Source organism: Parasteatoda tepidariorum, chromosome 9 (genome assembly GCF_982258835.1).
Source record: "Parasteatoda tepidariorum strain Cologne lab strain chromosome 9, Ptep-v5.0, whole genome shotgun sequence".
Lineage (NCBI taxonomy): Eukaryota > Metazoa > Arthropoda > Arachnida > Araneae > Theridiidae > Parasteatoda > Parasteatoda tepidariorum.
The window spans coordinates 61,704,290-61,719,948 of NC_141763.1; the positions used below are offsets into that span (position 1 = coordinate 61,704,290).

Below are 15,659 nucleotides of genomic sequence, written 5' to 3' on the forward strand. Positions count from 1 at the left end.
ACGAGCATTTTTTAAATCCCTGACCAGTACCTAAACTTTGAGCTGTAGCAACCGACCGGAGCGATATTTCTACATCCGGTGCTTCTTCGATTTTAATTAATTTTTGTTCGCTGATACTAAACTGGGATCGGGAATATAATTGTTTTATGCGGCCGTTTCTTGTGCCCAATTGGAAAAATCTTTCTTCGGTTATTTTTATGATGATAGCTAAAATAGATTTGGCATCACCTTTTCCTCTGTCAACTTCAGGCACTGGGATACGGACGGTAAACCCCACAAAAGCTTCAGAATGAGATTTATCCGACATTAATTTAATCTTTTTCGCTTGAATTTCTAAACATTTTTTAGACTTATCTCTTTCTCTTTGAACATTAAGTTATATATTATTTTACACTTTAACGGGCTGCAGATCGTTATTCTATGAAATAACTAGTTAAACCATGAAACAATATTTAAACTGGTCAATGCTACGTGTTTCCCAAGTTACAACGTTATACCCATTTCATTTAAAAAAAATATACACATGTAAGCAGCTTTTAAGTATTTCTTTATCAATTTAATTCAGATTCACTTTATCTTACCATTACCTCTTAGAAGTGAGAAGGCCTCCACACCGATCCATTTAATAATCCGACGTAACGAACATAGATTAAACAGTGGGAGGGAAGAATTCGAACGATGTCACGACGCTTGGACTACTAAAGGATCGGATTTCTCGTTTATGGTGACTGGTACGGAGGCCTTCTCACTTCTAGAAAGTGTTGATTTTACCCTCTGAAGATTAATGTCACTAAATTAGATGATGATGCCACTGGAAACTAATTATAAATACATCAGCATCTATTCATTGTCTATGTAAATATCTCTCCGTATAGCGTATCAAAATTCCATGTTCTATGTAAACTTATTTTTACATATCTTACACTTGTAATTTAATTTGCTATTTAAAAGTGAATGCCATTAAATTAAAAAAAGCCGCTTCCATAGCAAAATAATTGCAAATGTGTCTCCATCTAGCCTTTTTCTTTCCCCCTTTCCTTGGAGGTGAGGCATAACCACAAAAAAAAAAAGAAAAAGAAAACTAGTTTTTTGAAAAGAAAATTCCTCGTGTTATTCAAATGGCCGCAATTTAGTGGAAGAAAGAAACAAAAAACAAAAGTAAGTAAATAAAAGCCATCCATCGTTCTTCTTCTGTCCCCTCGGCTATTGGAGACATTTGGCAAGGAATGCCGATGCCATGGATCGAATCCTTATAGTCATCAGGAGGCAGGTTTCCGTGACTTGGCAGCGAAAGAAGCCTGTAATGATCACTGAAGGCAGGGGTGATGGAGCGCTCTATTAAGTCGCCAATTAAAATGAGGTCCTCCGAAGATGAAGCTACTGCACCCCTCCCAAAGGGAATATATCCTCGAAATACCCTCTTTTGGGTCATTCGCATTCTTCTTTATCGAAGAAAGTCTCAAATCAACAACTACTGCTGCTGCATGCATATGTTTAGCAGGATGATGTTGATAGCGAAAAGAAATATTTTTTTGTTGTTCGTTTGGAGGATGTTTTATTCTAAGAAAACGAACGATAGAAGAATTATAAAACTAAAAAGTTACCTTTTAAATAATAATATGAATTAATAACAAAATATAAATTATAGCAGTTAGGGTTTGTATATACATTTGGTAAATTTTTTTAAAAAATGGTAATACTATTGATATAAATGTTTTATTTTATTTTATTATGAACGTATACAACTCTAAGTAAATAGATCTGAACTTTTTTTTTTAATAAAATGTAAAATGACCCTAATATAAATATAAATAAAATGCCAACAAATTACGACAGTATTACTCCTTGGAGAAGTAATCCTGCAATAATTTATTTCTATACAGATATTACGAATTTTCTTTTATAATAAATATAAATTATACCAGTTAGGGTTTGTATATGCATTTGGAAAAAATAAAAAAATGGTAATAGTATTGACATAAAAAATAATTATGAGTAAGTCAATAGATCTAGAACTGACTTCAAGAGATATGCATGCAGCGTTTTCTGAAAGTCAAGAAGGCGCTATATTGCGGAAGAAACTTTTCATGGCTCTTTCCCCTAAACAATTTTAAGTATAGACAAAAGTGTATTCAGATTTTGAGTAAACTATTAACATTAATTCTGAACTTCTGATGATATATACTCTATTTGATATTATCTCACGATACATGTAAAATACAAGGCCGGCACACAAATTTATATATAAAGAGTGCGGTATTTTAGATTCTCTAATAATTTTTTCTGACAAATTCATGCCAGTACAGTTCTGCGATCAACAGTTTTTGATAGTTAAATAGTATACAGTTGCCGGTTTTTAGATTTTTGAATAGTATCTTTTTGAATAGTATTTATGCAATTAACATTAAAGAATTTTTTGGCGTCATCCAAATCGGTTTTCATTAGTTTAAACTGCTATAAAATTAGATTATAAAAAAATTTAGAAACGTGTAGTTTTAAATTGCTTGCTAAAAACCACATACCACATCATTTTATTGCTCATTAGTTTTGAAGAAAAATTCATAGAAATTCTACAAATTATAAAACGCTATTTGTCCTAAACTAATGAAGCAATTCTTCTATTTTCTACCCTTTTTGAATGGTATTGTGTGCTGTCTAATAATACTATGTAATCAAAAATTTGTTAAGTGCAAAAAAATATCAAGAAAGCACAAATTAAAAATTTAACTTAAAATTCGAGATAGCGAGGTTAGAGGCTTCTTAAGTATTATAAATGTGTTTGCTTTTTAAATTTTTGATAAATATCATTTGTTTTTACAGAATTTGTTTTAAAAAAAATTCTCAGCAGCATCCATACCAGGTTACATCAATTTAAACAAAATAAATTCTAAAAAAAAAATAATAATAATCTAGAAATAGACAAATATTACAATATTAGATATACTTTTTGAAATTCTACATCCAAAATTAACCAAATTTTAATGTTTTACATATTTGGGGACAAAAACCAGTGTTATTTAGCGTTAGTTCTGCTAATTGTAATTGGGTAAAGCATTTATTTCCTTTTTGAAAAGGTACGCGATAATCTATCATTACCTGTCGAACGATATTCTATCATCAAAAATTTGTTCTAAACAGAAAAACATTGAAAGAAGGAAAATCAAAAATCCAAGATGGCGGAGAAAGAGCCCTCTTAAATACAGCCTGCTTATACCGCGCTTTTTAACCAAGTCAAACACAATTGGTGATCAGAATTTCTCAAAAACACCCCTTTCAATTTTAGAGTCACCTTCTACGTGAGTTGGCATCTTACGAATCATTATTACATTTCTTTGGTAATCACCACGCCAAATCTCTCAGCTCCCTGTACCGTAAAATGGCTCACGTGACCTTGGCATACGTCAAAGGTGTGGTTACTTTTTTTTTTCTTCTTCTTCAAATAATCTTTGACCCATGCCTCTGATAACAACACGCAGGCGAAATCTTCTGCTTCAGCAAGGGTTTCTTTTATTAAATGTGACACTGTCCAAATATCTGACACTAGTCCTGGAAGGAGAAACAAATGTTGGCGCACAAAACAGCAAGAAATGTAATAACTTTTTATTTAAAAAAAGAATTTTTAAGGTGTTACTTGAAATCTTTTCACCAAGGAAAATAAAACAAATTGATATAGACAGCTAATATATATACATTCGCAAAAAAAAATATCGCAAAAAAAACTTATATTAAAAAATTTTCAATTTGGCTAAGTTATTTTCCCCGTTTAAATGAAAATCTTTCAAATTAATGAATAACTCTTAATTATTATCACAAAAATCTGGCTTTTCATCCCTTTGCAATTTCGCGCTATTTTTATAATCATCCTTGAGGGCGCTGTCTTAAAAATAGGTAAATCTTAAACCAAAAAACTTAAGCGAACAAAATTGTGAAAATATAATCTTATTATTATTTCATAAGGCAGCGAACCTACGAACTTGCTTGTTATGTTTTAACTTGATTCATTTGATATACATTGATTCATTTGATTTGATTCATTCATTAGATTATTTAGACATCATCTGACTAACCCCTTCATTTAGAATATACTTTATTTAAGCATCTAACAATACATGTGTATAAGTGAGAGTAAATTTTTCTTTTAAAATAAATGTTCTTCATAGTTTTTTTTAACTAGATGGAGACATAATTAAGTTTCGAAACAACAATAGAAACGCGTCGAAGTAATGTTTTGTGATATAAAATAATAATAATAATTTTATTTTATGATTATAACAAAGTATCGTATAAATAATATAAAATAAAACTCAACAAAGCTGCGTTTTTCCCCTGAATAGAATGTTTCTCACTGAATAGAATGTTAAAAAATAAAATAGAATGTAATATTTCAAAATCTACATTATTCAAGTAGACAAAAAGTAAGAAAACAAAAAGATAAGAAAACAACACTACAATATTTCTGTAGTCACCTTAAATTCCTTATCACGTTTTTTGAACGTGATGCGCCATACTTTTAAATTTTTTTGTATCTGACAAAAAGAAAATAATATTTTTTCTTTTTCAGTTCTTTTCAAAAACGTTATTTTTTGCGATAATGTTGAACTTTTTAATTTTCAACCAAGCACCTAGTCCAGTTTCTCAAGACTCTATCGTTTAACCCTTTAATGAACCATTTATTTCTAGCAAAGGTAAATTATAGTATTTTTTGAATTCAAAATTGATATAACAATAGTAATTGATATAAGAAAAAAAGAACTCATTTAGCTTACAAAAAATTTATCGAAATTTTTAATGCCATTTTTTTTGGTGGTTGGCCACGACCTATTAGGAACTTATTGACTTTTATTTTTCGTTATTTATAACATAAATTTTATAAATGCTACAAACTTCAAAAGGAATTATGTATTTTATAACTTTTATAAATTTTCTTAAACTATCAAATGGTTACCAATTTTATTCAAACGCACTTCAAGAAAGCTGAAGTTATTAACGAATGGAAACCTAAATTAAAAGTGGTAAAAAAGTTCGTAATGGACTTTAAAAATTGGTGGTAAGTATACTTACCACGGCCTTAGAAAGGGTTAACATGGTTTTTCGAGGCTCTGGCACCATGGAAAATACAAAAGCCACAGTTTGAGTGTCTTTCACGTGAAGCAATACGAAGATTTAATAACTATAAATATCATCTTGTTGTGAAGAATTATCTTGGTTTTTGAACGGACAAATAACTTAAATATTTTAAAAGTCATCCAACTTTTTTAAAAATCGCCAATTCGGAGACATTTCTCACCTAGATGAACATGATCAAAATCCCTTTCTTATTTAAATCCCTTTTCTGCCCGTGTGGCATTAGAACCAACCAACCATATCACGTGAATTTGATTCCAATCACCCGACGTGGACAACACCTGAACTGGCACAGAAGTTCAGTCAAAATCTGAATATTAAAAATAACAAATTGGAGTATGGTTGAAATCTCTATTGCAAGATTCCATCAACACAAGCATAAAAATAAAATTAATAAAATCGTAGTAAATAACATATATTTAATAAAAATTTAATTTGAAACTTTACAGAAATTTGCTTGTCTGGTATAGATATCAGTGTATAAAATTTTTATGAAGAATTGAAGATTAGAAAGTATGTTATATCATTCCACTAGACACGGAGAAAAATAAGTAAAGCTATAATAAATACAATTTCAGGTTAAGATTCCCATCATTTTAGAATCCTGGATGAGACCGTTATAAAGCGTTTATTTCGCGCACTAGTGATTTGAAAGTGGTTTTTCTTCACTGCTTTAGTGCCTACTTAATCTACACCGTTATGTTGATTTCAGTCATCTTTGTACAGTAATTTTGCGCTCCAGTGCACCAAAAATGATACTGCAAGCGTTCCGTCTCTTTCCCTTGTTTGTAAAATGCAATGCAATAAAATATTATTATTATTTTTTAATTTAATGTTTTACAAACAAAGCAAAAAAATAAATTAAAAACTGCTCTATGCCTTGGACATAGAAATCAAAAAGTGACTTGTTTAATTTATTTCACCTGTTTGTTTTTATTTTGTATTGCATTGTATTGAATCAATAAATCTGTTTCTTCTTCAAAAAGCGTCATTTTATATAACAACGGCAGACTTAAATAAAGGATTTAAAAAAAAAAGAAAAAAAAAACAGCAGGGGAAAAAAGAAATAAATTAACGCAGCAATACATCTCTAACTGTCGAATTTTTAAAAAAAGGTTTTAATGATAATAAAGTCTGGAACATTCTTAATGAAATAATGAACAAACATAATGTTCAATGAGCAGAAAGGAAAAAAAATAAAAATAAAAATAATATTTTTAAAAACTGAGTTTTAGTAAATAATTAAAAAACAAAAATTTGAAGAACGAAAAACGTGGGGAGCATGAAATACATAACAGTAACAGTATGTGCGCTCATGAAAATATGTGACTTATACTACTAGCTTTGAAGCAGTTCTAAAAATGCTAATACTATGGATCTAAAACGGAAATAACAGCGTTTGCCAGACAGGCTTAAAAAGTAGGAAATATGTTGCCCGAAATTTTAATATTTTCTCCACATTTAAAATATTTATCACAATCTTTTTAAATAACATTTTTCAAGAATGTATTTCAAAATTTCTGCTGATAAATTATTTCCTAAAAAAAATTTTTCAAACAAAACTTGAATATCTGTTTCCAAAGGAATCTGATTATCATATTGTTTGCATGTTTCAGATACAGTTCGAAAACTGATTAATGTCCGAAAATATTCATTAAATATAATTTATTTGCACTTACACCAGTAAATGACAACATTCAACATGCACTAATGATGATTGTTGAATAAGAAAAAACTTTTGTAAAGACTGTTTTTCGAAGGTTTTATCGTCATATAAAATAACATTTTTTTAAGTGAGTAACATCCAATTTTTGTAACTGTTGTGAGTTTGCTACAGTTATTCATGGTTGTTAGGTAAAGTTTTGTTTACCAGAGCACTTAATGCTACTTCGGAAATTCTGGCAAAACGTTACTACGGAGAAAACTATTTGAATACGAATTTATGGAATAAGAAAAAATTACGTCCCGACTGTTTTTTGAAAGTACCGTCATTTTTTCCCCTTTCCAATGTCCACCTGGGGAATGACTTACGTCATACAGGCATCTGGAGGGCAGATTTGTTGGCCACTCTTTCAGGGGCACCATATTAGGTGGGACAACGTTGCTCCCACAGTAAGGACAAAGAAGGAAAGAACATCCATGTCTTGCCCAAGATTCGAACTCAGAACCTTTCTGATGCAAGGGCAGTTCCCTAACCCCTACACAAGCCGGTCGGCGAAAGTTCTGTCATATTAAATAACACTTTTTATCGAGTTTAACCTATTTAAATAACTGTTGTGAGTTGCAACAGTGATTCATGGCTGGTAGGTTAAGTTTTGCTTATCTTTAATCAGAGTACTCAATACTAATATTGAAAATCGGGCAAATCGCTTATGTTTATATGAAGAAAGGCAACTGTTTTGTGAAAATGAAAAGCGTTTGTGATCGAATTTTTTAATATTTATAAAGTTACTCAATCGCTGTCTCTTAAGGATGCATAAAAATTTGCAAAAACTGGAGATAATTAATGGATTTTTATTATTTTTCCCTGTGATAATGAAAATCTAGTATAATTGGTATTGTTTTTTAAAAATTTCAATAACTTTTTGATTTAAGTTTGAAGCGGTCTTTTAGTTTTTCCCTCGGCAAAAGAATTTTTTAAAAAAATGTCTGAGTTTCACATGCACCCCAGCGATCAGTTATCACTCACAACCAACCCAGCCATGCTGCTTATATATGAATGTTGACACTCTTAATTTAAATCGTTCTTAGTAACATATATAATACATGCTACTAAACATAATTAATTATTCAAACCACATGGAATTCGCAATTATTGCATCCCAATTTCATGAATGTAATTATTTTAATTAAGTTGAAAATGTAAATGAAAGAAAATGATGATTGGAAAGCTTTCACAAAGGGTATGTAACAGCGCTAGCAGCTAATTTTTAATCCAGCGGCGTTTAACGACTCACTCTCTTTTTTGGAGATTTTAATCTTGACTGTAGTTGGTCCCAATTATAATACAAGCTTTTATTTATTTTAAAATTTGTTACCTTAACTAAAGTAACATCAAGATTGATTTTTTTTAATTTAAAAAAAAAGCTAAACAGGGGAGCGGGTCGATAAATGTCCCTGAATAGGAAAATCGCACCCAGGCATATAAACCAACCACATTTCTAAGTTTCGTGCTTCACTCGATGCTTTTTTTAATTATTTTTTTTATAACCGTCGTTGAAAAGCCGACGCGATTTTTGGGTTTACGACTACTAAAGTTCAACTACGCAGTCTTGTAATTTTGAACCCAATCTAGAAGACAAGGTAACTCCTGGATGAAGTATTGGGAGAAATTTGCCTTCGTGGAGGACTTTTTAATGGAGCTAGTCCGCATTTGCCTTACATAGAGGGGAAGACCACGGAAACCTCCCACGGTTAGCTTGATGGGAAGGGGATTCATACGGTCCAAATTCGTATCGACCAGCCATCACCGGGATTCGAACCTGGTTCACCTGATTGGAAGGCGAACGCTCTATCCCATGAGTCATCGCTGCTCTTACAAGATGCTTAAAATTAAGAACTAAACACTTTTTAGTGTTGTAATAGTAAAACTGCTAATTATGTAACTTTAAAAAAAAAAACTAGCATTTTACACAGCACAATAAAAGAAAAAGTGGTAAAGCAAATTTATTTCATCATTTGTATTTATATGAGAGGTGCGGAACATTTGTTGTAATAAATTGAAAATCGTTGAGATATTGTACAACTATTCTTTTATTTGAACTAAAGTCATAGCGAACGAGGAAAAAATGTGAATTTAATTTTGACATAAATTTATCACCACTTTTTACTTTTTTAAACTATTTTTTTAAGCGTTGGTAAAACGATCACTTCGGGAAGAATTGTGCTGCACTGAAGGTCTACATTAATCCGCTTTCGAATAATTTTTATGGTTCATAATCTCTATCTGTAATAAGTTTGTTGCTGTTGTTCATTTACGTCGCACTAGAGCTACACAATGGGCTATTGGCGACGGTCTGGGAAACATCCCTGAGGATGATCCGAAGACATGCCATCACAATTTTGATCCTCTGCAGAGGGAATGGCACTCCCGCTTCGGTAGCCCGACGAACTGCACGCGAAGTCGAGCACTTTACGGTAGAACAGTTTAACGAGGACCAATAACACACACCGTCGGTCCCTACGCAGGCTGATCCAAGTGATCACCCACCCGCACACTGACCGTAGCCAGTGATGCTTTCTTCTGGGAACCGTGTCTTAACGATCAGTCCACTGCGGGACCTGTATTAAGGTACCCAAATACCTTTTAATATTACAATTTTGTCGAAAATAGCCTTTTTCTTTATATATACATACAAGGGGTGAACGAAATAATGGAAACACTTCTATACTAATACATTTTTTCATGTTTCTCCAGAAATACTAAGATAATCATTTTATGACTTCAGAATTGTTTTGATCATGCGATTTGTCATTCATATCAATAAAGTTTAAAGCTGTTAGAGGTCTGAGGGACCGACAATAAATTACAAACTGACAATAAAGTTTTTGAACAGCCTATGGCAAAAGAATGGAGCAATAAATAGATTTGCATCTTGAGACAGTTATTTTGGTTATTATATGCAAAAATTACGGAAATTTCGTATGCTTAGCTTAAATATTTAAGGAAATATGAATACTTTTTATAAAAAAAACTTATTTTTTTTGTCTCACGTTTTTTCGTTAAAACTTTACAAATATTCAATAAAATTAAACAAAGGTTTTAGTGCAATTTAAAATTAATTACAAAATTTTGCTTAAAAGTTAAAAAAATTCGTTTAAAACTGCGTAAGATATGAGTAATTAAAGTAGTTCCTTTATACTACCAGGTATATATATATGTACAAAATGAAGAATAAAACAAAGAGAAATTAAAGACATATGAAAAAAGGGGGAAATAATAAGTAATAAGTAAAAAAAATAACTAACAACAGTTTAAAAAAAAAGGGATAAAATTTTATTTAAAAATTTTTTTTTCTTAACTTTCTTCGTGTTTTCTTGTTTTTATTTATTTCATATATATATATATATATATATATATATATATATATATATATATATATATATATATAACATTTACATATATATATATATATATATATATATATATATATATATATATATATATATATATATATATATATATATATATATATATATATATATATATATATATATATATATATATATAACATTAACTAAAAAGAAAACATTTATATTAGTTATTCTTTGTCTTTTTTGTCTCTATTTTCAAAACTAATTTTCAGGTTATTTTCTTTAATTTTAAATGAGACTACAGATTGGTGAATTAAACTATTATTTTACATTTTACAGCTAAAATAAAAATAATTAATTAAAACTTCGCCTCTTTTTTTTTACAAATGAGTTTCTATGTCTACTGCAAAATATCTGAATATTAATATTATGACTAATACTTTGTCTAGTCCCTAAGTTGAATTTTTTATAAGTATTATAAAGTAAGAAAAATGAAAAAATGATACATTCTATTAAAGTTATGCGATATTAAAAAAGAGCAATTTTCAATCTTTTTTGACCAATTTCTTTTTTTTTTTAATTTCCATACCATTTTATTAGTATTTATAGCATATTTTAGCGTATAATATACAGACAAATCTAAATAAAAAATTAACAAAATTTAAATTAAAAAATTATTCTATGAAAAAGCCACCTCTTTGCTTTATAGCAAATTTCTCTGAAATATTCCTATTTGAAAATCTAACTGAATCTTATGAAATCTTGTAAGAACACCAGACCAATAGCAGCATATTATTGCAGATCATATTCTCGACATAATAGCATGTATTTAACCTCACCTTACTAGCTAAATTCAAGTTGTACCTCATATTTTTGACATTATGATTTTATCACCCTGCATATAACAACTACACAATCAGAAATCATCTATCCACAAACATTCCTACTTTAATTGCGTTTCACCACCTCATTGAAACACCACAAAGTTCAAGTAAAGATGAATGGGAAAAGGGAGCAAGCTGTCTGAGGTACCCTGACATTTCATACAGTACAGTACAGAACACAGTGCTTTTTTTTAAAGCTAAAAAAAAGTTTGCGTTCAGTAACAGAAATAAATATCCACTTGCTATAAACAAGTATGAACTAACCCTTTTCACAAAGGTGTTTTTCATTTTAAGACCGCTTTTTGTGGTCAAGCATGAATGGGTTAATTGTTGCAGAATAACGCTTTTGTGACATTTAGAAGCCAATAAATTATATCACCGTTCTTATAAATCAACATTTCTTCCAATGCTTAGATATGGTCGTCAGCGTAAATTCTTGCATATTTCTTTTCTTTTAGGATACCATAGATTTTTTTTTTTTTTTTCAAAACTCTGATGTGGCAGACAGAAAAGGTTTAAAAAAAATTAGTTTTAATTTAAAAAGAAATTAATTCGGTAAATAAAGGGATAACAATAAAACAGGTATTCAATTAGTACTAAAAGATAAAAATTCTTAAACACCTTATACCAAGGGATCATACAAACGATTGAAATTATTAAACTTAGCAAATAATCATTTGTAACAGTATCGTCTGACTCAAAATCAAAAACATGCGTGCTTAGAATCTTTTTATCGGGACAGTTTTCAAAAAATGAACAAAAAATTGGTTGCGCAACTGTTTTACAATTGGCATCTATTTCTCAAAAACAAGATAGTTTTGTTTACATTAGTGTAATAATATTATAAATAGCATTCATTTCATTTTCTGATTCGAAGTCAAAACAAATTACTCCTTCAAAAGTAAAGTGGTAGGAACTATCCACTCTTTACTACCACTTTTTTCATTTAAATGCATTTATTACATGATGGCAATAATTTGTAGTCCGGACACTAATTCTATCGTAAAATTTTATTATTCCCTTTTATTTTTCTCAATTCTTATCCCTTTCAAAATTCTCGATGAAATTTACAACATGATTTATCAAAATTATCCTACATGCTACATGATTATTTATCATCAATCCACTTTTTTTACTACCACTTTTTTCATTTAAATGCATTGATTGCATGGTGGCAATATTTGTAGTTCCAATACTAATTTTATCTTATGATTTTATTATTCCATTTTAATTCTCTTAATTCTTGTGGCCCTTTCAAAATTCCTGATGAAAATTACTACATGATTTAACAAATCAAGATGAAAAGGGAATTATATGACCAACACCAAATCCAACAATTATGTATTGATAACAAAAAGGCTGTAAATGCTTATAAAAAATTTATTTGCATACTATAGCAGTTAAATTTATATAGTATATTTCTAATTTTAAATGAATTTGCATTAATTATAACAGCTGCCAAAAACAAGAGAAAAAATTAGCATTAGTAACCTAAAAGAATAGAAATGCTTATATTTACCATGTAGTTTTCGTTCAGTTTCCCAAAATTTTTGAAGCTCCGTGAAATATTTGTCCAAAATGAAGACTTTCGACAGTCCTAGGGTCGCCATAGCCTAGTGACAAAATTAAGGATTCTTTCACTACCTTACCTGCATGTCAACAGGCAGGTAAGTGCAACACAAAAGGAATTTAATACTGACCACTTTTTTTTTTGGAACGAAATAAACACAAAACACAAACGCCAGTTCTCAAAATATAAAATAAATGGCACTATGTATCTTCAAACAATTTTCATCCTAGCATTTTTATTTGAATGAAATGTCAAATGAGTTATCCTTCAGTCTATTTGTCTACTCTTCAAATCACAAATATGTTTTTCTCATAAAACACAACATCAAACAAACATATGGCACCTTCCGTTTTGGCTTGTATTAATATGGTATGCGATTTAACAGATAACAACACATTAAGTAAAAAAAAGATTATTTTTTTAAAAAATGGCAGAGTTTTTTTTCTGATTTGTGACAAATTAAACAAGTGACAGTGAGCAATAACTTAGTTCATTGAGCTTAGTGGTAAAGAAAAACTTAACAGTTTTTTAAAGTCTTTATCGATAAATAAAGTAACAACCTTCGTTTGTCTATTGTCGAGCAGTGTACCACATATCGTCGAATCTTTTCGATCTGCTGTACCCGGTGAGGCGAATAAGACATGGTACTTGGAACATACAAATTTCAAAATTCATTCTATTTTGGTTGATATAATAGGCAGCACAAGAAATAACTATTCGTTCTGATCATCCCATCATCATTGACATCTTTCACAAAATCTGCCATAACTTACCTCCCACAGTCGTTAACGGTAAGTTTTGTCAACTCCGGATAACACAACCACTGATGAAGTTTCACTTACATCCAAATCTTGACTGAATCCAGATACATTGACACGAAATGTCAACAAATGCTTTAGATTCGAAAGAGTCGGCTGCCTTGCTGGTAACAGACACTGCACAACGATGCAATCAAGAAGAAGGGAAAAAAGAAGAACTTTTGTTTTTTTTTTCTTCAAAACACCAAAGTCATGCTGTCGACGTTTATCATGATACCTCGCCAAACTTCTTTAAGAAAAGAAGCACCTGAGTTCGGTTGATCTTTGAATATGCCGAAAACTTTTTCTCGTTTCTCGCTTTGGCGGTTGATGGTAGATTTTCATTGGACCAACCTGTTCCTAACCCCCTGTTTTTCATTTTCTTATTTTCTTTTCTTTTTTTTTTAGTTCTGGCTTTCCCGAACTTCTTGGAGTTAGGGCGGGCAGTAAAAACCACCCCGGGGTAGAAGAGTACCGAAGCGTCAAGGGAAGGGGGGGAAGGGAATGAACGGGATTTGCTAGAAAAGAGGAGGGAGAAAAAAAGCTTCTGTAGTTACAAGGCAACTAGACAGGTATGGAAGATTCCATCTATGTCCACTTCCAAGGGTGGAGAGTACGTTCGCTTTCGAACCACTTGTTGCTTACCTCTTTGGAAGATGCAAGTGAGAGAGGTAAACAAACATGAGTTTTCTGGTTCCATCATATACTCCCACCACCCTTATTTTAATTTAGTTTTATTTTATTCACATCAACAGTTATTTTAGTTAAAAAATAAAAAAAATATTAACATTATTATAAACTTTAACATCGTGTAATTAATAAAATTAAAATTTCAGCTGTGTAAAAAAGTTATTCTCGTTGATCTTCTTTCTGATAAGGCATTTATTAAATAAGAGATAACTAGGCAAGTAAAAATGGCCAACAATTATTTTTATTCGGATTAATAGGGTTTTTTTTCAGTTCGAGAAATAAATAATTAAAATTAAAAAATTAATATTTAAATATATAAATTTTAATATAAATTTAAATATTATGCAACTATTATTTTTATAATAGTTTTAAGTTTTACCTTTGTTTAAAAATCATTTTCAAGGGGCTTCTTCCTGATAAAGCATTAATAGAAAGATAACTAGGCAAGAAAAATGACCATTAATTATTTTTATTCTGATAAATAGTTTTTCAGTTCAAAATTTTAGCAGCAAATAAGAATAAAAAAATTAAAATTAAATTATAAAATATGCTAATATAAATTTTAATACCGTGTTACTTTTATTAAATATATATATATATATATATATATATATATATATATATATATATATATATATATATATATATATATATATATATATATATATATATATATATATATATATATATATATATATATATATATATATATGATTAATTTAAAAAAAAAATCTGTTAGAAAGTTTTTGTGGTAAACCGTTTAAGATATTTTTATTAATAAATTCGTGTAATATACATACTTCGTACGTGGTTAAGAAAAATCGTAAATAAATAAAGAATCACTATAAACTAAAGCTGCAAATCATGTAATATCATACATAATCATGCAATCATAAATTATGCAATTAAATTTGTTAAAATTATTTCCTTATCTATCTTATTATATAAAACGCTAATACGTACGTATGCATCAATAAAACCGATGATATTTCTTTTCTCGCGCTGGTAACAGTTTTCATTTTTAATTGATTGGATTCGGCGCGCAAGAGCACGTAGTGAGCATCATATGGCTAATCCATGTTATATAAAACGCTAATACGTTTTAATTGGGTATACTATAGCCTACGTCACAGGATGTGTTATTCCTACTAAATTCAACTAAAAAACAGCATTTTCTGCGAACCTGATTTTTAGCAACAAGTAAACATTACATGAAGTGTGTTGTTATCAAGTTGGCGAGTTGGGGGTTGGGGGTTGGCGAGCGCCAGCGAGCAGGGGGCGAAGCCTCCTAGTTATTATTATTCTTTGTTATCATTTTTCGTCGTCTTAGTGATTTGATATTAATTTATTAGGAAAAAATACGTTTTTCGAAAAGAAAGATGTTATACTCGTAATATCATCAGTCACTGAATTGATTATTGATCACAGACAACAGATGATAATCAAGAGATGTATGATATAAATTTTTATGACTGATTGTCGTTTTATTACCTTGCTTATTTTTTTACAACTATTATTTCTTTTCCTATTACCTTTGACTTTGCATTGTTTAGGCTTATT

The 15,659-nt window shown here is 29.9% G+C and overlaps 1 protein-coding gene across 1 annotated transcript in view; it reads right to left on the reverse strand.

Annotated features, from left to right (window-relative positions):
* dachs (unconventional myosin-IXb-like dachs) overlaps positions 1 to 13,850 on the reverse strand; it is a 130,111-nt gene extending 116,261 nt beyond the window's left edge. The window contains exon 1 of the mRNA XM_087151989.1: positions 12,562 to 13,850. Within this exon, the coding sequence (XP_087008115.1) occupies positions 12,562 to 12,652 (91 nt within the window). The 5' untranslated portion in view covers positions 12,653 to 13,850. The remainder of the gene's footprint in view (positions 1 to 12,561) is intronic.
* Between the last annotated feature and the right edge of the window lie 1,809 nt (positions 13,851 to 15,659).